The sequence below is a fragment of the Xiphias gladius genome, chromosome 3 (assembly GCF_016859285.1).
Source record: "Xiphias gladius isolate SHS-SW01 ecotype Sanya breed wild chromosome 3, ASM1685928v1, whole genome shotgun sequence".
Classification (NCBI taxonomy): domain Eukaryota; kingdom Metazoa; phylum Chordata; class Actinopteri; order Istiophoriformes; family Xiphiidae; genus Xiphias; species Xiphias gladius.
This window is the reverse complement of record NC_053402.1, coordinates 21,932,477-21,956,519: the sequence shown is the minus strand read 5'-3', so window position 1 is coordinate 21,956,519 and position 24,043 is coordinate 21,932,477. Positions and strand designations below refer to the sequence as shown.

The 24,043-nt window shown below is 41.9% G+C and overlaps 1 protein-coding gene across 4 annotated transcripts; it reads right to left on the bottom strand.

Moving 5' to 3' along the window:
- Positions 1-5,516: 5,516 nt before the first annotated feature.
- On the bottom strand, positions 5,517-20,029 carry si:ch211-51c14.1 (protein kinase C and casein kinase substrate in neurons protein 3). Of its 4 annotated transcripts, none has more exons than XM_040124143.1 (11): positions 19,785-20,029; positions 18,296-18,588; positions 16,926-16,993; positions 10,897-11,053; positions 10,483-10,718; positions 9,181-9,336; positions 7,319-7,494; positions 6,705-6,825; positions 6,521-6,591; positions 6,276-6,355; positions 5,517-5,711 (listed from the first exon to the last, which is right to left on the bottom strand). In XM_040124143.1, the coding sequence occupies exons 3-11, from the start codon at positions 16,983-16,985 to the stop codon at positions 5,602-5,604; spliced, it is 1,167 nt and encodes a 388-aa protein (XP_039980077.1). In that variant the 5' UTR covers positions 16,986-16,993; positions 18,296-18,588; positions 19,785-20,029; the 3' UTR covers positions 5,517-5,601. The 4 variants fall into 4 exon arrangements, with proteins under 4 accessions (XP_039980077.1, XP_039980078.1, XP_039980074.1 ...); XM_040124144.1 differs by lacking the exon at positions 19,785-20,029 and adding an exon at positions 19,312-19,738; XM_040124140.1 differs by lacking the exon at positions 18,296-18,588.
- Between the last annotated feature and the right edge of the window lie 4,014 nt (positions 20,030-24,043).

Sequence of the window (24,043 nt, the reverse complement as noted above, 5' to 3'; positions counted from 1 at the left end):
CTAAGGGGCATTTTTAGGTGTCATGAGGGCTTTATTCATTGGTGAACCTATTTTTGACGGATTGTTGTGGATGAAACTGCCTCTTTATTCCAATGTGGAACTATCACTCAGCGCAGTCGGTGTATGGTAAAGTGAAACATTGGGGTACCAGGGATGATCTATAAGGGACATGGTGTCTGTTCTTTTCTTTCAGTTGATAAACTGACCAGTGGTGGACAGCAACTAAAATTTTGTCATCCTCCCACCTTTTTTTCATGCGTTTTTTTATCTTATTTGAAAAAAAAGGAGATTAAGATTTACATACAGATCAAACTTTTGTTCATGTAAAAAACAATAATAATTGAAAAGTCAATCCATGAATCCATTTTTTTCCTTCAAATATATATTTTCTTTTCTTCACCTTCACCTCACTAAAACCCAGTATGTATAATAGTATCGATGTTGTGACCCTTTCCTTTGACACAAATGTCTGCAGGTTTAATGAAGGTGACAAAATACAGGAAACGACCAAGAAACACTGTTATTAAAACAAAGGAAAATAAGGAAATATTACGTGATTTATATATGTTATACTGGCTATGGATGAACAAATATATAGTTATTTTTGTTGGGAAAATATAATTACAAAAAAAAGGACAGTGCTAATAAAAGTACTGTAAAACACCAAACACATAGAGCGTATGAAAATCTGATTTTTTTAAGCATGTCTTACAGCCGGGGATCCTAAGAATCTTATTCTGTAGTGAAAATTACTACTTCTTTTACAACATGAAAACACTACTCATACATTAATATAGCAGTAAGAATAATCGAACAGAACACTTTTAAAGGGGACATTCTGCACAGTGGCTACTTTTACTTTTGATAATGATATTTTACTGGTATGATACATGTATTTTTAGTTTATTTAAAGGGGTAAAACAATTCGTAATCAATATACATCGTTTTTGGCCACAGCAGGTGGCGGTTTTTCAGTGAAAAAACTTAAAAAACCCACTGCACACTTCCTGTTCACCTGCTGGCTGGTGACCACAGTGGGGCATTTAGCAGCTGAAGGGCCAGCTATTTCCCTCAGGAGCTGGTGGAGACCAAAAACAGAGCTAAAAGAGAGGGACTATCAGACTTACATCCATCAGCTGGACACAAACACGACTCCAAATGACCGATGATGTTGCTCTGTAAGTGTTTTCTCACAAGCATCAACATATCAACTTATGTCAATGATGTGTTCACAGCTTATTTTCACTGCTCCCTCTGAGTAATTACACCACTGGAACTGACCATTAAGCTACTCTAACCAAAATATGGTCTAGTCTCTGTGACGGTCAAAATCCTCGATGAAATAGGTTGAAGCATTAGTTTTCAGTGTAATTTGTGGTTTCCATCTTTTGAATATTTTCCTGTATTTTGACCGAAATATATGCATCACAGGGAAGGATGTCAGAGCTCAGCTGAGACCGTCTGTGATTACAGATAAGTCTAAGTCTGCTTCAAGCAAGAAAACTGTCATCAGGTGAGGAAATTCCTTCCCGGCTGACATCATTATCTCCATTACTGCTGTGGAAACAGATATTCCTGCACCCTCCTGTCTGTTTGCATTTACGACAACACTGCGCCCGTGTGTGTTGAGTACGTGTGTGTGTGCAGAGTGTAACAATATACCAAGATTTATCACTGCACTCCTCGTTATTGGCGGGCTCAAACATAAACACTGCTGTGGGGCGGTTTAGCAGTGTTGATGCCAGGCTACATCTGACTCTGTGGTGGCATCATCGAGATAAAGAGCAGCGTTTGACCCGGACGCAGTTCTCTTAAAACGAACACAAGACCTAGATGTGACTGTTGTATGAATGTATGTGTGTGTGTGTGTGTGTGTGTGTGTGTGTGTGTGTGTGTGTGTGTGTGTGTGTGTGTGTGTGTGTGTGTGTGTGTGTGTGTGTGTGTGTGTGTGACAGCTGACAGCTCCGTGCATGTAATAACGTCCACAGGCAGGACCCCGGGATGCCAGAGGATGATGGCATGGTGATTCACAAGCGCAACACGCACATACGCAACAACTCCCTCTTTGTCTCTTTCAAACACACACAAACGTGCACTTTTAATTCCTCCCATCACAAATTCAATAACACTTACTTTTTTTGTGTAACAGTTTAAAAATTTTAATTCCAAAAGACAGGCAGTTTGCATAGTTTTTACATGACGTGGCACATAAACAGATGCTGAAGAAGGCTAAAGACAAGGGCAAGGCAAACCCAGCTGTTTCTTACTTTGGTAAAGACGCTCTCCATGATAAGTGTCATACATATAGTACAGCAACAGATGATTAGATATTACAGACAGACAGGAAAACTATTTGTTCCCCAGTACTTATCTCTAAAGGAACAGTCTGACATGCTAAGAAATATGTGTTTGAAATATATGTTTGGCATCAAACTGAGAATCGGATGAAAAAGAGTGATCGGTTTCATCGCTAAGCATTCGGTACAGAGATAGTGTTACATCTAGGACAGGATCAGACGTGAGACTACTGTCCTAAAAGCATCTTGACGCTAAGATGATCTTAGCCCCAACATGAAACTCATCTAGGCCTTAAGATGCTTGTGGACACCGGTCCTGCCTTAAAAAGCTGGAAGCCGGGACAGACTCCAAGGCTCACTTCATCAAAATTGAAAAATGGATAAATGGACGGCACTTTTGTGTCTCATTCACCCATTCTCACACCTTGATGGTGGCAGAGCTGTCATGCAAGGCACTGGTCTGGCCATCAGGAGCATGCTTGTGGTTCAGTGTGGACAGAGGGAGCCAAGGCTCGAACCACCAGCCCTGCAATTAATGGACAGCCCGCTCTCCCTCCAAAGCCTCAGCCACTCCTAAATATGCCTTCCAAGAACTCCAAAGCTGTCTTATTTACACATTATGTAAGTGATAATGCACAACAAGGTGTCCCAGTACAAGAAATAATTAACTGAGTGGAGGCAAAGAAGGCTGAGACTTAAAGTGGGGCACTGTTTCCTCTGCCAAGTCCATTAATCTCTATATCAGTACCTCAGAGTGCATTATTGCGATTATACAATGGCCGCTTAAGGAGCGAGTTTTTCAGTCTCTCGCCATTGGTAATGTGTGTATTGTGGTATAAAAAAATGAATGTTGTTACCTGTAGTTAATATAATACCTGCTGGCCTATAGGGGTCTTCCGATATATGACTTTAAAAAGGCACCTGTGTATCCTCTGTGTATCTTTTTAGCTAGCAAACTCATCACCAACGCATTCGAGGGTCACCTGAATTATGTCCTGACCTCAGAGTCTGAACAGAGCTCAAACCCTACTAGCATCCCTACTATGAGCACAAGGCGTTTGACACGCTGCATGCAGTCACTGGTTCAGTTTGGCAAATACTGGTAAAGAAATAACTTCTCATAAATCATTTCTTAAACCAAAATGCTTTGTTTTTTCAATTTCTATTTCTATATTTTTTTACACCAGGACTGTCCTGTGAAAAAAACACAAGCCCATAAGTCGTCTGCAGTCGTCTGCAGTCGTCTGCGCAGGCAGCTTATTGCGACCCGTACTTAGGTTTTATTGTTAGGTGTACTCTAGCGGCCGTGGTCATTATGACAATGGCAAAAAAAGGACGTCAGGTGACGTAGTATATAAAGCAACAAACTCTGTGTTTGGAAGAGGTTGGGGTGGATGGACGGGCCAACGAAACACAGGACCTTCACACAGGAGACTGCTGTTCATTTCCTGTGTGAAACCAACGATTGGCGTTGCTTCTTTTATCCACGACCGCTCCACAACCTTTACCGCATCTTTATCATTGTTACCATGACGGCAAAGGTGCAGTACACCCTGGATTGGTTAAACCTGCAGCAACTGATTTTTTTTTTTGGCCACTTGGGAGCAGCGCAAACATGCTGCGAACGGAAGACTGATTTATTATCACCTTTAAGGTTGATATCTAAACAAACATTTGCCTGTTTACTGGGGTGGCCCCAAGGGACAAAACACGTACAAAAGCAAAAGTACAAAATAATTAAGATATATTCTACAAATGGCAAAGCCCATTAAAAAAGCAAAAACACAAACATTAAGGGAAATATGCTCCAAAACAAAGAACAGCTGCAAATAGCTAAACACAGAAATGAAAAAGATGCAGTAAAAAGAGAATATATTTATTATATAATTAAAAATATAATCTTTTTTTTTTAATTTGGAGGTAATATGTCTTTTTGTGTTTTTGGTTTATGTGTTACACAATTTGTAGCATTTTTGGATTTGGAGTGTATTTCCTTAATATTTGTGCTTCTGCTTTTGTATGTGTTTTGTCCTTAGGAGCCACCATATCTTTACACATCAAACAGACCTGGAGCAACGTGAGCATTCATTTGGATTCATGTTGCTGGCCACCTGATAAATGTAAGTCCAACATTTACTCTCTTTTTTAGCTCTGGTTTGCTCCCTGGTTTGCCTGTCTGCTGCTCGGTGCTCAGCAGGTAGAGCACAGTGGGTTGAGCTCCCCTGATGAAAACAGCTGCCTGCTGCAGCCGAAATCGAGGCGATGAGAGCAGCGAGAGTGAAACAAAACAATAGCTGCAGGGCAGAAAACCAAAACAGCGACCTGAATTATCCTATTAAGCGCCATAGAGCTGAAAGGAACTGCAGAGTTGGGTGATAATTCTCTCTGGGTTTGCCACTACGATCAACCCCTTTCACCCCTAACACGTACAGGTAATCGAGTGATGCATTTTTATTATAAAATACTGATCACAGCCGCTTTAAGTAAACAAAATACAAACTAAGAGAGCATTGGAGTCCCTGGAATGTGTGTTGATGCTTCTAGGCTAGCAGTACTTGACACACAGAGATAAATCTGATCTTTTTATCTAACTGAGGGTTAGACAGCAAACAACCACATTCCTCGAAATTTCAGCCTGTTTCTTTAAACCACAAAAAAACAAAAAAACAAAAGAGAAATACAGGTCATATGGCTAACTACATCCATCAAGCTGGCTCCACTTTTACGGCAGCTTCAGATTAACTATAATCACAGTACTAGCATCACTTTCCTCATATGTTGTGAGGCTTTTTGAGCATTTTGATAGCAATGGCTTGAGGTGCAAAAAAGCAAAACATAAAACAGCTCAAAGAAAATAGCAGTCTTGTAAAGCAATTTCAGCACCAGGTGGTTAGTTATAGAATGTACCTTTAGAGTCCAGCAAATGTATCTTTTTTTTCCTTTGCACTAAAGCATTGCTTATCATACGGCTTCAATACAAATGGACTGCACTTATATAGCTCTTTTCTAGCCTATCAATACAATACAAGTGGTCTATGCATACTGCATGTTGTATATTAAAACATTTTTGAAAATCCCTCAAGAGGTTACACAACCTGGGCAGTTTTAAAAAAAATCTCTATATGCTCAAATATCCTTCTAAGGGCGATCGCCCTCTCATGCAGACCACATCTTTGGCTAACAGCTACTTGGTTTTGCTCTTCATTGGTTTTTACTCTCTGACATGTAACCGGGCTGCGACCTCCGGAGTGAAACGAAGCATGTGATGTGACGAGATCTTTCATTCTCAGTCCGCGTGTGATAACTACACCACCTCCACGTAGTTGGCCGGGTAAAGCCCCTCCCAACCTCCGTCCTTCATCCCCCGACACCAGCCCTGATCATCCTCATCCTCTATCTTCAAAAACTCCTCACCTGCAGGGAGAAACAGACATTTCGTTATTCCTATGATTAAAATTCAAGACGTTTTTATTAAAAATTAGGGTTGCAACTAACTATTATTTTCCCTATCTACTATACAGCAGATTATTTTCCCAATTAATTGATTCCTTGATTTGTCTATAAAAATTTAGAAAATAGTGAAAAATGACAAATCATCACAAAATTTCCCAGTGCCCCGACTGACATCTTCAAATTGGTCTTTTTATCCAACCAGCAGTCCAAAACTCAAAGATATTCAATTTATTATCAATGACAATTTGAGGAGTCGGGACCCGCGAATTGTTGGCACCTCTTTAAAAATGACTTCAATCACTAATTGGTTTTAGCAAAACAGTTGCAGATAAAACTGTGTCAAGCAACTAATCGAGTTCTGAAAACATAAGAGACAATGATCAGACAATTTAAATCTATAAACAGTACTCCAAATTACAATAATTTCATACAATAATATACATAATGCTGCATGCTGTTTGTAATTAATGCTGTACACAGAAGTGCAGCTCAGTAGGTTTTGTACGTTTGAGGTTGCGTCTGTACCTGCTTTAAAGGACAGCTCATCTGTCTCCTGGCCAACGTAATCATACAGAGCTCTAACTCTCACTCCTCCAATCATCACACTAGAGGGAGAAAAAGCGTCAGAGAGAAAAAAGAGGAGACAGAGAGACAGATGGACGTTTGATCAGCAAAACACAACAGCTACACAGCATCAAATTAGCGTAAAAACATAAACCCCTGCATAACAACTTCCTTTGGGATAAATCTACATTAGAGTCTATAGTCACCTCCTCTCTATTGTTCCTGTCTTTTCCATGTCTTTCTTCCCTTTTTTGGCTTTCTTTTCAGGTGTCCATTCCTAAAAAAAACCCATTGGAAGAAATTGCTAATGTATTAACTGCACACCAATAAACCGACGGTAAAGAATCAAACTTCACATCAATTTGTACTGTAGAAACGGTGGACAAACACCTGGAAGTGAGGCCAGTCGGTGGGCATGCCGGGCCCGTGGGTGTTTTTCCACCAGCGAAGGTCCTCTTGCTCGTCGATGGCCATCAGTGTGTTGTGGAGCTCATTGTACACGGCTCTCACGCTAAACGATAAGCGGCGAATAAAATAGGAGAAACCAGGGTTAGGTTTTAATCCATTAGCCGTTGCTAACTGACGTCTCTCTGATGGTTATACTCTAATAAAAGCTTATTTAAACTTAATAATTGGCACATAATTTGCTTGCACTGCCATCCAGAGCATTTTGAGTTGAGTGTGACCCAAAGATTGAGCAGATTAATAGAGTATATAATTTCTCTCATCTACCCAATATCCCCCTGTGCCTCCTGCAGATTTTATAAAGTAATTAAGTTGCTGTCTTAGCTAATTTTTCCTTTATTAGAGTAGAAGTTAGTCACTGAGAAACACTAACATGCTAATATGTGGTGGAACGGCTTTTAATTATGGTTAAATGAAATCGACTTACTGAATTTTAAGACACTTTGCTCTAAATGCCTAGCCAGGCGCAAGCGGAAGAAACCATCTTAGGTGTTTAAAGAAAATTTTCTACAACCAACACACAAAGCACTGTGGTTCACCTCTCATTGTTGGTAATGTCCAGATGTTTGTGGATGGAGAGGAAGGCCTGTTTGAGGAAGACAATCCTCTTCCGCTCCTCGTCCTGCGATTGGTCAAAGATGGACTCCATCTCCTCCATGTAGCGAGGGGCGTAGCGGTTCACCTCCTCCAGGACTTTCTCATAGCGGGCACGAACCTGTAAACATTCATGTGAATATAGTCAAACTTTCACACACACCGCTCATTGGCTCTCATTATATTTAAAGACATTAATACACAATCACAAAAGTATTTAAGGTTACCATACCCCAACCCTAACCCTAAAGGTAGAACTGAAACTAGAATGACTATTAAAGGTTAAAAATGTTTGAAAAATCAGAACAAAAGCTTTACACTCGGTGGCCACTTTATTAGGTACACCAGTACAATCTAACCCAGTCCAATGCAGTAGCCCTGCCGTAACATCCGTCTTTACAAAGCCGATAGTGTTTGGGTTTTGGTGAAACCGCTGAAAATGTGCAAATTCAGTTGTATGTCTATTACAGAATATAAGAAACACCTCTGAATACGAGAACGGCTCTCAGTAGAGCGCATAGCTCCGCCAAGGCCAAATATTGACAGGAATATGGAAAAATGTTTATGAAAGTGATAAAAAATTCCTGGATCTGCCCCTTTAACCAGAATTTAATAGCCCCCCCCCCCAAAACAAACCAACAAACAGACATGGGTGAAAACATAACCTCCTTGGCGAAGGTAATAATGCAGTCCATTATGACACCAGCACCTTTACGACGGTATAAAACAAAACTGAACATTATAAGCATCGTAAAAGTAGACTTTATGGCAGAACACTAGAATTGGACTGCATTAGACTGCACAGACGTACCTAATAAAGTGGACACTGAGTGCGTATTATAACTAAAAGACCAAAGATGAAATAAAACTGCTCATATTTTGTTAAAAGTTTTTTATTTTGATGTAATACTCGGTGTGGAGCCCCTGATTCTCCTCACTTCATCCACTTCAAACATGAATTAAATATCCACACAAACTACGCTTTCCTTCCACTACACTTGATTTGAGTAAAATGACTTGAATGTACTTTTTTCCCCCCGTAAAATATTTGCAAAGCCAGTTTTCATAGTATTTTGAAACCTGCACGGGTCACAGTCGTGTGAGCTAGTTAGCAGTCTTGTTACCAGCCGTGACGGCGTGGCTGGTATGGTTTCCACTGTGTGAGTCTGTGTGTGTGTGTACGTCTGTGTCTGTGTGTGTGTGTGTGTGTGTGTGTGTGTGTGTGTGTGTGTGTGTGTGTGTGGTCCTGGAGACACCTTCTGTAGGGAGACCTGCCACAGAGTCAGTTTTGAGGACTTTGGCAGTTGTGTGTCTGTCCGTCCATCTGTCTGTCTTTCTGTCTGTCTGCGGACAGATTTAGTCACCGCGGCGATAGCGTCATCACCGTGCACGATACAGTCACGAAACCTTATAGGTGTGTAGTCGAGATCGAAATGAAGGCCGAGTTTGAAGATGGGTGTGATCCAGCCCATGAGTACTGAGTACTCGTGTAATGATGTAGTAATGACTACTGAGTACTCAGGGGTCGGCACGTCAACATGTTGATGGGTGTCGTTGCTGGTGTGATCCCATCGCAAGATGGACTCTTGTTCTTCCCTGCCTTTTGTTGTCATTGCTAGGCAGCAGGAAAACTGTTTGGGGTCCCATTCACACAGCACTGCTTCACCGCTCAAGCAGTGGTCAGAAACGCCACAGGATACCTTTAATCACCGAGCTTATTTCAAGTTAAGCTGATGAAACAGATGGAAACCAGTCCACACTTCCAGTCAAACCCCAATAAATAGAGAATAACGAGCGTGTTCCGAACCTTCTCGGCCTCCTGTTGAGCCAGCTCTCTCTCCTCCTGGATCTTCTTTTGTTTGTCAATGGCAACGTCCGGGTTTCCCTGAGCATGTGCCTCTCGCTCCCTGGCTACCTGCTCCTTACGGCTCACCTTATGGTACGCCCTCCTGGCTTTATCCAGCTGTGGACGAACCAAAACATACCTTTACTACCTAGTAAATGTACACAGCAGTGGATATAGTAGGGAAATGCTGGAGAAGTAGTTTACGAAGGAAGGACTTGACATGACACCAACAACCCACGCAAAAGCACTTCAACTTAAAGCTAACCCGACTTGAAAAGCATCTTACTGATACCCAGAATAAACTCATTCCTAAATAGCAATGCATTATCTCTCTCCGCGGTATAAATATAGACCTTGAATTGAGGCCATTTACTTAAATTAAAGGTCTCTTTTCAGGTACCTGAAGTTCTGGGCTGCATGGGAAAATGTGGGTTGGGAATGTGACAGAGAAAGGCTCCAAAAAAACAAACAACGAAATGCCATGACCACAGCAGGAGAGTGTGGATGTACTGGGTGGGTATGTGGAATGAATGAATCTCAGCTGGGGAGTTGTGGAAAAAAGGGCTTGATGTTTAGTTAACTTGAAAACAAGCAGCAGCCTAAATATGGGTGTGTGTGTGTGTGTCGGGGGGGGGTACCTTATTTCAGGTGGCATCCAGTTTAATCCTCACTAAAGCTCAACAAACTACGCATTGTTTGAAGGCACAAAGCCTCACAATTCTATCTGTGTAAACCGTTTTAAGATCCCAGTATCACAATTGTTTATTTTGTAAGAGGAGTTCATACAAAACAGAGCAATGAAATAAAAAAAAATAATTGAGAGGAGAATTTGTGACAGTATCCCTTGGACCAAGTCTGTCTTTTTGATAGCAAACTCTAAAGAGTCACCTTTCCGAAGGGACCAGATTCAGGACCGTTTTTTAAAAGGATGAACGAATAATAACCATCTTAAGTCTCTAACCATGAAATATTTTTTTTATTAATAAAGGTCGGAAAAAACTTGACTTAACCAATTAATAATTATTTCCAACCTGTAGTTTAGTTCTTCAACAGTATCTAAACAGAGAAAATGAAATTCAAGGATCACTGCGGGGAAATCGTGGAACTGGAAACAACCAAGAAAAAATTAAAATATAGCAAAAGAGTCACAAAGATCTGTGAATCAAAGAATAATTGCATTAAATGTAATAACATTCTTCCATTGAAAACGGAACAAAACAAAAGAAAAGAAAAACACAGACTTTTGAATCTGAAAAATCAGACCTTTTTGAGTCGTTTGGCCCAAGGCTTCTGAGCACGTGCAAAGCCCGTCTCAATGTCCTGGGACTCCTTGAAGCCTCCAAATAACTTCTTGTGGAAGGTGTCCTTCTGCCAGGTCCTGACCCGGTCTCCGTCCTCCGACACCAGGGAGCGACAGATGGAGGCGTGTAAGGAGGCTAGCTGGTCAGCAGAGGACAGAAAACACTGCCAAGCCTTCAGAAGAGATCCATAAAGAGGACCTGAGGGAGGAGGAGGACGTGGAGGACCAGAACATGAAAAATTCTTACATTTTTCTTTCTTCAGAAATAGTACCGAGGGCCAGCCTCCATTTAGATGGAACAGCAAATGAAAATCAGTTGTTTACACGTTCATCGTGTCGTAGACCAAATTAGCTGGGGTGGCAGTCACTGTACTTACTGGAGTCCACTACTGGCTTCCACTTGTTGCTCCATTCACTGAGCTGCTGGGCGTACTGCCTCTCCACCCGAGCTCGCTCTTGGAAACATGCCACTATGTCATTACAGGCCTGGAAGGCATCTTCTGTTCGCTTCACAGTGCGCTGATAGTTCCCAGGCTGCCAGGACACAAAGAGAGGGGAAGATCTACTGTTCACACCAGATAAATAAGGAGCGAGGTTCAGTGAACTTTGTGCTTTACACCCTCATACTAATACCCAATAACCATTTTTTTTCTGTACTGAAAAAGCCGAAAGTGGACTTTTTTTTTTTTTTCGTCAGTTTTTATTACAGTCTTCTGGTTTCCTTTCTTTTCAGTTTCACCATTTCACTGCTAGAGAATACAAAATACATCTGCTCACAGTTTATTCCTGGCAGAGTGGAAACAGCATGTAGATCATAAACTGAATTAGACAAATCTAATTTAAAAAGTAAACCTGAACATTAAAATGGTTCTACTACTACTAGTACTATTACTTATACTGTTATCATTAATTTTTCTACTACTACCGTTACTATGAATAGTACCTCTAATACTAATAATGTTATAATAGACATATTAAAACTACAACCTCCAATGTTACAACAGTACAACCACAATACTGGTACTATGTATAGTACTCCTGCTCTTTCTAGTGATTACACTTTATTTATGTAGCACTTTTCAAAACAATGGTGTGCTTTACAAAGCGCAACAAAAAAACAGAAAGACAACATGGAACATAAAAACAGTTATTATTGTATATAAGTGCCCATGAAAACAAGTGATTTTTAGGACGTTTTACTGATTTGGCTTCCCTGTAATTTTGATAATTCAGGTACTACAACAGTAAAAGTATCACCCTTAGTTTTCAATCTTAGTTTCATCTTGGAAATACCTCTACAGTACTACAACTGCTACTATAAGTACTAGGACTACCTGTCACTTACTAACTACTACGACTGCAACCACTAATACTCCGACAATAGACCTTTTCTCACAGCTGATATTTGACTATACTGTCAAAAGCAGGGAAAGCAGTGGGACTGATGACATGGAAGGTATAGTCCGATTTGCTTTCGTGCAGAGCGTTAGACGTGAAGATCGATGCCACTCTCACATCTGTACACTAAATATCAAGCCACAGTCAGCGGCTGGTCAGCTTAGCTTAGCGTAAGGACTGGAAACAGGGGGAAACGGCTAGACCTGGCCCTGTCCAAAGGTAACAAAATCTGCTCGCCAGCACCTCGAAAACTCACCCAGTAAAATGTTATATCCCCTTTGTTTTTTCTCTCTCAAGTCTTTATGCTAAGCTAAGCTAACGGGCTCCTGTCTCCGGCTACATATTCGTCATTAAGGAAGCGAAAAGTGTAGTTCCAAAAATGTTGACCTTTTCCTTTAATGACCGCTCTGTTCCATTTAGACATCCCAGTAAGTTGTGCCAGTTAGCCGGCATGCACAAAACCAAAACTGGAACCAAAACTGGAACAGGAGCCGCTACGTGGGATGTAGCCATTCTTAAATGTTATTAGTTACACCTGTGTTTGACAACGACATTGAACAGTCACTACTGCTCGGTATCACATTCCCAGGTCAGTTAGTCGGAACAAGGTCCAGCTCGCGCCCTCGTCTCCTTTCAAAGCTGTGACACTGCTCCAGCCGTCTAAGCCCCCCCCCCACACACACACACATGCTACAAGTGACACTTTACTGGCATTAAGTCGTCCTGCGGTAAGCGGTAATGCCGACGGCGGCGTGGGGTGTGGTCGCTGGACATGGGGACGAGGCCTGGCCATAAAAAGCCAGACGGAGAGGGAGGAGAAGGGGGACAGGAGGGCAGCAGAGGCAAGGCCCCGAGCGTAATAACATATCTGAAGCAAGTGTGTTGTTTGTGGATGTGGAATTTGGAAATCTCTCCGCGATTTTCCTGGCAGCCGCCGTCAGCTCCTACTCAGCGCTCACTCCTACACTCTTTTTTCACTTTCTGTCAGACTCTAGCTGTTAGTCACCGACACAGTTAGACAGCTGGTTGACAGTTTCTGCACACGATATATGATGTCATTGTCGCGCTTAATCATCTGCGGCGACACACGCAAATACCATAAAATCACAAAATGAGGCAGGGCTGTCTCGCGGCTGACGCTTTCGCTTATCGACCGCATCAGCAGCGGAGCTCCCAGTGACCGGGGTTGCGCATGCTGGCTCCCTGACACGGCTCCGCAGGAAAGCTAAACGCCATCATCAATGTTATTTGTTACACCCGCACCAGCATATTGTATGTCTGCCTTTTACCTGATACTATCACTGTCTGCGTGCTTTTCATACACACTAAATACATTACACACGGTACCCAGTGCACAGCTTTCCTCATTTTCTTGATGCCTTTTGATTCTGCGAGCTACAATGCTCTCACTTTTCTTTTCTTTTCTTTTTTCTCTTTTTTTCTTTTTGGCGACTTCTCCAGAGTAACAACTGCCCGTTCTCAATTGTGAGCAGACCTTTGCTTCCCACAATGACTCTGTGTTTGTCAGAGTATCTTACCATAGACCTAAATCTTTGTATTTTACCACTAATTGAAAGCTCTTCGATTGTACCGGGGCTCTCAATTAGTGGTTAATTAAATGTAAGTGCTTAGGAAAGGTCAGTCGGTTAAGTCTTTATATGTTAAAACATATTGGTGGCGCTGGCAGCAATTGTAAAACAAATGTGCAGTATGTTTTCTGCTACAATTAGGTAGTTAGATCAATCAAGATCTAGGACATCGCCAACAGAAAATAAAGTTGTACTTAATTCACTTATAGACATTCTTATGTTTTCCCAATTGTAGCTCTTGGTAGCACTTTGCCATATTGTCACTGCATCGTTTAAGGTATGCGACATATGCATTTCCCATATAAATGATTGTTCCTGTTCTTGTGCTTTCACACTTCCAAGGACACATTTTGTTTCGTTATTCCACAGGCTTCGAGTGTCACCTGGTCAACACATATTTTAAGGAGGTTATAAATTAGAATGCAGCCTGTACAAAAACGTGCACCCGGACTGTAAAAGTGATTTATATTTACACTGACAGCCTTGGAAGAAAGCAATCACAGCACTCAATGTGGTTTTAATGAAATACTGTAGTCTCACACTGTAGTTTTACCACAATCAAATGAGGGTCCTTCTCATCAGTGCCCCCCCCCCCGCTGTTTCTCTCTCTCTCTCATCTCCTGCCTTACTTTCCTTCTCTCTGCCTCTGTTTTGGTTTGCACTAAATCTCCTCATTCCTCTGAGAATTAAACAGAAACAGCTGAGGAATCCAGTTTGAGGCCAGCGGCAATGCTGCAAAGACTCAGCTGGCCAATCTCTGGGGCAGATACAAGTCCACTACTAGAGAATCTGACCAAGCAACAAAACGCAGCACTGAGGAAAATGGCCTCGGCCCCCCTGCTGAAAAAAAAATCACATTTGAGAAGTACCACTGATCATATCCAGACTGTAAAGTGTAGAAAGTCACTTTTTTTTGTCTCTCGTGCCATTAAACTGTCAAATTCTCACGATGAGTCAGCTGAGGATCAGTTTTCTGTAATAACTGGTGGTTGATCTTTGCGCTAATCGTGGATGGGACGATGACAGCTGGATGTACTAAGGATTTTATATAAGGATGTTACAGCTACTAATGCTCACAGTAAAAGAGTCGTAGTAGTACTAGCAGCAGCAGCAGCAGCAGTAGTAGTATGTGTGCTACCAGTAACTATTCTGTTACTGTCACAGAATAGTAACAGTGATAGTTCAAAACAGTACATGTTGTAGCAGAATCAGCAGTAGTTATGTCAGCAGCAGCTGTAGTATTGATAGCAGTAGCAGAAGTAAACAATTTATATGCCAAATTTTATATTAATCTCCATCCTAAGTGTCTTTAACAAAACATGCCCGCTTTATGAGCCAGTGCACAGCACTGGACGACAGAGAAAAAGATCCCCTGACAGAAATCTTTATCCTCATAAGATAAATAGATCAGTCCAGTCCAGCATTGACTTTACAGGTCTGCTGCACAACATGAGAGCCCGACCATGCCGTGCCTTGATGGTGATCACAGGGCAAAGGGGATGGTGTAATATGGGACCTGGAACTGAGTTTCCTCTTGACTGACTTTGCAAATACAAAACAGAAGAGTTTGACTTTGCAGTGTAATGACAGACAGCCCTTGAGCGTGACGGCAGGAAGACGGCAGGTGTTTCCAGGAACGGGCCTGGAAACACATCCAACGCAACAGGAGGCTGCCAAAATTACAGGAGGGGAGAGATGAAAGTGGGGCAGCTCGCTGCGGCCAACGGGAGACAAAGCCAAAATTAAAGCTGTAGCACACTCAAATTAGATAGTCAGGCACTCTGAATGTTGGAAGTGTTTGCACGGTAGCAAAACAGAGCTGCGTCTCGGAGCGCAGTGCGCCGTTCTAGTCCATGAGGATGATGTTTGTTGTTGCTGCTGAGCTGGAGTGGTTCAAATCTGGCCTGATTAGAACAGGAACAGTCATTGGGAATAACATTTTAAAAAGGTCACAGACATTTCTTAGAATTTATTCTGAGATTAAGCCGAAAATCAGTTTAGCTTTTGCCGTCAGTGTATTTCATCATGGGTTATCACGTCCCTTGAATTATTCTCAATGAGATGGTGAAGTGTGCTGAAGATGGGACGATCTAAAGCTTCACCGCAGCATTTACCGTTCATTACCGTTTATTTGTGAAAAGTGATAAATGTGTTATTTATTTGATATAATTCATTATTCTTTCTATCTTTGTTCTTTATTCCCTCTAGGTTAGAGCTATGAAATAGTGTGCCATCACCTCTTGTGTTATCAGTATCCTGTCAAAAACATGTTGCACTCAGGGTCTGAACTTGGTCCTGGTTTTGAATTTATCAGTCGTTGTTCTCCAAGTATAGTTCACTAAATCATTTTATGCGACATGATGGTTAAGATCTAATGTTGGCATGTTTGGCAACATGTCAACAACTGCTCTACGCTGAGGTTAGATTTATTCAAGCTAACACTGCCCCCTAGTGTTTGGAGTATGAATTCGACGATGGGCCAATTCTTACACGTTGCCCCTTTAAGTAGGAAGCTGCAGCCAGCTGCCAGTTAGCTTAGCTTAGCGCAAAGCCTGGAAACAGCTAGCCCGGCTCCGTTCAATGGTTACAAATTCCAGCGGCCAGCACCTCTAAAGCTCACCAAATAACACTGGGGTCTTGTCTTGGCCAAGAAATAGTCCACCACATTACCTCCTCTAAAACTGTAACATGTCGTTTAAGCTGCGGTTTTTGTGCAGATTATACAAACAAGATACAACGTTTTAATTTAGCAGACATGAGAATGGTTTCAATCTTCTCATCTAACTCTCTGCAAGAAAGCGTATTTCCCAAAAATTTCAAACTATTCTTTTAAATCATTTTGGACGAATCCATCTGCCAGATTAATGTAACGTTTAAAAAATGCAAAAGGTCTCAGTGTAGGAAGTGAAAACCCGACCGTTATTGAAACTCTCCCTTATCCAGCAGAAGACACCACAAATAAAAATATCAAGCAGTAGTTCTGTAGCAGAACACTGATGTTGCGGAGAGTGCTGAGAATGGAAAAAAAAACACATCCCGGATCCCCAGAGACGTGACCTCCGAGCAGACTACTTTGTCAAGCAAAAACACAGACAATCAAATACCTAATGAGCCGGAGACTATAACCAAAAAAAAAAAACCTTCCCTGAGCACAGTTAGACCCAAGCAAGGCAGTTCAAAGTGTACAATGGCTACTATTCAGATTTAAAAATGAAAGCACAGCCTTGTTTACACTGATACTTAGCCTGAATGAGAAAACGGTTGAGTCTATTTTGACTGGAAGGTCACTGAGACTGGAGAGAGCAAGGGAACAGCTATCTTGTGTATCTCCCCTGTCCCATCGGAATTTAAACAGGCAAACAGACAAAGACACAGCCTCACACACACACACACACACACACACACACACACGCTCTTACCATCCAGAAGCTGCGATTGTTGGCATCTTCAGGGCTGTTTTCTGATGGCAGCGTCGACATCCTGTTCTCTGAGAGAGTAAAGAATATATGATCAGTTCAGACCGTGGTATCACTCTGGGGCCCTCTAATCTGCACACTGACCTTTCTGTAATCAGCTTCCACACGTAGGTTATGAGGGTTTGGGGGCTTTGTAGCTACAATATGAACAAAAAAAATGAAAAAAGAAACCTTCCTTGAGGGAGGTTCTCAACCATTTTAAACCTACTTTAATGTCAGTCAATCGGAAGTTACTCAAGTCAGAGAATGTATAAGAACTACACTGATTACAGATTTTATTATCTCTCCAACTACTTTGTGGACAATCATCAAATTCAGAACTAAACCGCCACCACAAATCCTCCAAATGGGAGTCAGCGAAGAACCACACATCTATTAGGAAGTCATTTCCTCTAATCCAGCGCTAGGAGGAAATGTCCAGTGTCAGACATACCCTACACCCTTGTCATATGAACCCAAGAACCAATACATCAACTAAGTGATTGAACAAGTGGACATAAAAGTGGCTGTTACAGTATTTTTTCATACAATTGAACAATGAATGTTTAGGTCGCTTTGGCTGAATCATTTCCCGGGTTACGTTTAGCAAACTCTTTCGTCATTCATCCATCACTCTAGACCAACCATTTCCTCCACCTTTATCCATTAATTTTAGTTACCTACTTAAACCTTTTATCCGTTCCTTTTTAGCTCACCGTTTCTCTTTGCTGCTTTGCTCACTTGCCAAGTGCTTTTCAGGCGCTCTGTGGTGTTGTAGTGTTCGAGTTGTTACACCATGACTTGACACTATGCCGTCGTGTTTTTAAAATCAAATCCGCAATTTCCACTTCATCCAGTGGCTTGTCACTCACACTCTTGTCAGGACTAGTGCGAAGACATGCAGCAGATGTAACATGTGTCAGTGACTGAGTTGTATTAAATAGGTGGAAGTTGACGCGTACAGTAAATTTGAACCGGGAGGCGTACAGTGAATGGAGGCGAGGAAGGACTGCCCTCTCCCATCGTTTCCGGCTTTGAAACATGAGCTAGCCTAAAATAAACGGGGGCTAAAGGTCAGCGCTCATCCAATCCTTCGCACCCACTTTCTTGCCATGCTGGTGGCCCTGTCTGTTTTTTTTTTTTTTATTGTTGTAAAAAGATACACCTGCACACTTGCTCGTGTGCTCTTAAGCCAGCCAACAGTCAAAAGCTCGCGAGTTCTGTCTCACTCAAAATTAAGTGATCTGGATACAGGATATGTGACGAAGGTTACTTTATGCTCATTTGGCTCCAGTTCTGAAAAACAAACTTTTCCAATGAAATATTCAACGCACAGCAGTTTCGCCTTCTGGTGTTTTCCAAACCCCTCGATGCACCCAAAGCTGAACTCCACCCAGACATAGCCCTCATGTCTCGCATGTTTTTCCTCCCCTCAGCCATCTCTCCTCGTGGCTCTGTTAGACGCACAATTAGATTCGATGATTTTCCTCAACATCGTGCTGTTCACGGGGCATCACATGAGCCTCTAAGAGCATAATGCCCTGCCTCTCCCTGCCGGGATCTTCCTCCGCCTTCCGCTGTCGTATCTCTGCCGCTGAGGTCCCAACGGTGACACGGCCTCCAAGATCTGCAGGAGGTCGCAAAAATAAAAAAAAAATCGCCACCCTTTTAACCCTTGACCTGGACTTCCTGTCCCCCTCGCCGATTGGCTTTCCCCGGGGTATGACTGTGTCGGAGTTTTCGGAGGAAGGTGGGGGTGGGGGAGCTCTGCTGTCTCTGCCTAATATCACGTAATGTGATGCATTCCCGCAAGTTTTGCTGAGCAGTCTCCAACCTCCAAGATTTACACTTTAAAGATACATGTAAACTTTAACCTTCTAGCAAAGCTGTGATCAACTTGCATGCCTCTCAAATATGATTTCATACTCTCTATAGGTATTATGCTTTGGTCTATGTGCAAGAGAAAGTGCGGTGTACAGCTCTTTATCTACTGGAGTCGATTTGATGGCCACACAGGCCTTTGAAGTATGTTTTGTGGGCGTTTATAATCAATTTAAATGTCCTCTAAGAGGGTGGGATTGACCCAGGTTTCCTACTTAAGTCTGAAGTTTTAAAAACTATATCCGTTAAACAAAGTTTAGTTGCCCGACTGCAGTTTGGAAATGGCTCCCTGAGTCCCCTCAGATGTGTGTGAGGCATACCCCCGCATTCCTAACTATATTCCTGACTTTCATTGACCTACAAAAAACTGAAAGTAGGTGTTAAAATACAGTATGTATCACGTTCATCCCTTTGCATACTACTTCGCCGTCCTCTAAGTGCAGCAGAGAGTATATTCTGTATAACTTACCACCTATGAGCACAGATCTGATTCCACCATGGGTCCTCCAGACTTTTTATAATCTCCTGGTAGGTCAGACAGGATATTTGTTCCCCCAGTTTTCAAAGGTCTCCTTATGAAGCCTGCTAGTGACCTGGTCCAGACTTTCCAGTATCTAAAACTCTAAATTCCCGCATGAAAAAACTTCACAAAAACCAACTAAACCTGAAGCTCGTTTGGGTTATAAGAGCCCATCTGGAGCTTTCCAACCAACCAAACTCTTTCACCCCTGTCTCCTGCACGGACTCTGGCACACTCACTCACTCCTCCCCCTGTCCCCGTTTCATCTGTCACACATAACTCAACACACACACACACACATTGCATAGAGGAAATATATAGTAACAAATGAACACACAGAGCAGAAATAGGAGCTCGATCACTGCTTCAGATCTCTCTGAAAGGCAGCCGTTCATCTTATGGCAGGCTAATAAGTTCCTTACCTCTCTGAAAGTGGGGGCCCTCTCTGCTTCTGCCCCCTTTTTCCTCCTTTTGTTTGGCCGGTTTAAACTTTTTTTTTCTTTCTATCCAACCTTTGTGCAGACTCTCAGGCTCTTTTTTCCTCCTGACTTGTCTTCTTTACACTCTTCCTCACCCTCTCCAAGTTGGATTTTCCACTCGTTCTGGATAGTGCTGCTCCAGCTCTTCCCCTTTCTTTGGCCCACTGTTTGTGTCAGATGAGTTGGCTTCTTTTTTTCCTTCTCCTCCCTCACACCCTCCCTCCCTCCGTCCAACTCTCTCTCTCTCTCTTCTTCTCTCTCTCCAGAACAGCTGCAGGAAACTCTTGTTCTTTGTATTTCACCACTTGTTGGGGATCGCCTCTCGCTTTACCTCCCTCAGGGCAGTGTTAATAAAGTGTGCCAATTTTGTTGGTGTTTGTTTGTGTGTGTGTGTGTGTGTGTGTGTGTGCATGTCTAGGTGAGTCAGACAATGGTCGAGTCACCCACGTGTGTGTGTTAATAGGCCCATTAACGATGTGTTACTATTTTACATAGAAACACAAAGCAGCATGACCAGATAAGGGAAACTTTATCCCTCTTGTCTTCAGAACCCCTTTTCCCTCCCCACAACATTCCCTTGGGATCGTTTGGTTGGCCTGCCTCCACAGCTGGAGAATACATCCGGTGTGTGTGTGTGTGTGTGTGTGTGTGTGTGTGTGTGTGTGTGTGTCTGTGTGTATGCACGTGTGTGTGTGTGTGTGTGTGTGTGTGTGTGTGTGTGTGTGTGTGTGTGTGTGTTTGTGTTTAAGTCAGGGCTACTTTGAAGTCAGGGGCCCCTGAAGAAGAATTGTTCACACTCGCGTACTGTATCCCGGTCTCGGTGACATATCGCTTCATGCTATGCCAAACTTGTGAAACTCTGTCATGCCAGAACATGCCATGTAAATAACTAGACAGTTTGTATAGGTTTCAGTGCTTACGCCCAAGTGTGACCTGCTCTTATGAAATACTAATCCTACGTTAGTAGTCCTATAATCAAATCTGGAAGTATAGTAGACGGATATCATGACGACACTGACAGATCCTGTAATTAAAATGATAATAGCTATAGGAGAAAGAAAATGTCAACAAGTGGAATAAGGTCCCCATTAAGTGATGTTAAAAATAACAAGCCTTGGAAGACTGTAAATCTCTCCACGTCAGAGTTACGATTATTTATCAAACAAATACCCCTGAAATGTTTGATTAAAGAAGGCACATGTTGACTTTGTTAAAATATATTGATGTAAATTCGTCTTTAAAATTCAGCTGAAGAAAATACTGTCTCATTACAAAGGAATGTTGTTGCTCCTATAAATAAATTCTGATTTTATTCACTTTAAAAGCGCCAATTATTCATATCCTACCAAGTAAAGTAAAAAAGTGGACAGTACACTTGAAAATAGTGTTGATTAAAAATGTTTTTGCCAAGTGCAAGCGAGTACATTAATCTTGATTACAGTGATGGTAAATGGTAAATGGACTGCACTTATCTAGTCTTATCAACCACTCAAAGCGCTTTACCCCAATGCCACATTCAACCACTCACACACACGTTCATACAGCGCTCTTTTCTAAACAAACTGCGCTTTCCCACAGCCTGTGATGTGAATGAAATATCAGTTTTGACCAACGGATCCATGCAGAAAAGACTGAATCAAACCAGGCTTCGTCAGGTTTTTTGAAAGGGCAAAGGTATCTTGGGCCACCCGTAAGGTGTCACCTTAGCTGGCCAGCTCTCATTCTCCCACCTGAATGTTGTTTAGGGGGAAAGCTCTACCAAACAGTGAAGCGCATGTAGGTGTGTTTAAAATAATGAATAGTTTTGGAGCATCTGACGTTCAAAATGGCGAAATCCTCCGGCCACACCTTGGTCCTCCAGCTGTAAAGACGGATTCAATGCAAGACCCTGGAAACGGTGAGTCTAAAATGTATGTAAGTGAACTCACTGTTGCCATCCTATATTTTGTTCAGTTAAGGTCCTATTAAATCTAGGGCTGCAACTGACAAGTACTTTCAATCTTGATTAGTCTGCTGATTAAACAGTTGATTGTTTTGTGCACAAAATGTCGGAAAATAGTGTAAAAAGGCCGGTTAAAATCCCCAAAGCCCAAGGTAATCAATTTCGATTTCGCTTGTTTTATTCGATCATCAGTCCAGAATCCAAAAGTGTTCAGTTTACTATCATAGTATATGACAAAGAAAAGTGTAAAATCCTGACATTTGAGAAGCTGGAACTAGCAAATATTTTAAGATTATCAAAATAGTTGTTGATTAGTTTCTTTTTTCGAATGTCAATTTTCAATCGCTGTAGCTCTAATTATATCAACCGATCATTTTGAAACTGAGTTTGCATCTCTAGCTTCAAATATTTTGGCAGATCTTTCGGCCAATATTTAAAGCCAGCAGCAAACATTCTTGACAGGTGGGAGGCAGGTGTGAGGACCACACCCTTTTGCTGTTGTGACGCGGCTGTGTTTGGTGTTTATGTGAGGTACTGATTCATCTCGCTGCGACACATCAGCTTTGAAACCTCTTATTGACTCCAGACCACAATCGCTGACTCAGGCGCTCAGGACGAAAGCTGCAACCTCGTCAAATCAGAGTGTTTATAATTTTAGTAATACACTGCCCTCTGCTGGTCGCATTGTAAAACCTTTGTTTTTCAGGTCTCGAGCTAAAATATTTCAATGCGACTGCGTACTCAGTGTGGCCCGCTATAGGGCAGAAACACTCATCAATATACAGACAGGTTGAAAAGACTGCCGACGGGTCAAAGGTCAGTGGAAAAAGCGAACAATTAACAAAATGAATATATGCATTTATGATGTGCCCTCTAGTGGCCACGGGGAATAACTGCAACTTTTTTAGTATACATACATAGTTATGCATGGTGACCACTAGAGGGCACAATAAAACTGCCCTTTGACATTAGAAAATTGGTAAAATTTTCATACCAAATGGGAAAATGTCGTAAAGGGCGTTAATCTACATACTCTCTTTTCTTTTGCTTCGGTTTTTCATGACAAGGTCAACATGCTTGTGTTTGTAATCTTGAGTATTTCTGCCCTCTAGTGGTAACAGTGAGTGTCTGCAACTGCACTCCACTAACATCTAGTCAGAGGCAGCAAGCATGGCACTACCTCTAGTTAATACCACTGCACCGATACACTGTGGCCGCCGGAAGGCAGAAATACTCATGACTATAAACGCACACGGACTGGCTACTTTGTACTGAAGCGGGTGTATTGTATAGGAAGGTAATGAGTGGCTAGGTACACACTCTTTCAAGTTACTCTAATGCAGAGAGGAAAATGCCTGAAGTTTTCTTAAACCTGCTGCAGTCCTCCTTTCTTTCACCCGATCTTAGATCTGACAGTGTAGACATGGAAAATGCGATGACATCTTAGTACTTCTGGTTAACAAAAAATTTACAGTGTAGTGACACACTGCAACCACCAGGGGGCATTGTCTAATGATGATCATTTCCAACAAATCACTAATGTATCCTATCTGTGTGTGAATGCAAGAGGTAAAACTATTAACTATTTGCATTTATTTGTTGTGAATTGTATGGGACTGATAAATAAAGTGGATATAAGTAATTTCGGCTCTCTCTGTGCGTGGCCATTGCCTTGCACGTAGCAGTTCCTGGAGCCCACACCACTGAACACCTTCAAATGGAAGGTGGCCACAGAGATATTCAGTATCTATCTATCTATACTGAAATTAAAAAAAAAAATTAAATACACCCTCTGCAGAAAACAGACCTTAAAAATTAAACTTTCATCAAATGTTAATGGGCTGTTACTTTTTATCACATTTAGTTAAAAACAAAAAAAGAGAACAAAAATTAACACTAATTGTGGCATGTGCAAACGTTTGGGCATCCTAAACCCTACTAAGTCGGTACTTAGTAACCTTCCTTTGGCAGATGTCACAGCTTACGAATGCTTTTTGCAGCCAGCCAAGAGTCTTGCTGTTCTGGATTCATTAATTTTCACGCACTCTTCCTGCAGATCACTTCAATTTCAGAGGTATTTTTAGGCCGTGCTGCACACACAGCATGTAAATTTATATTGCAAATACAAATGTACGGTCATTTATCAAGGCAGTTTTAAAGAAGGCAAAGAAGAATTTTGACCTTTTTTTTTTTTTTTGCTCCTCCACGCTCCACTCCGGTCCAGTAGGTGGCGGTAACACGGTTATACACATTTGCTGGC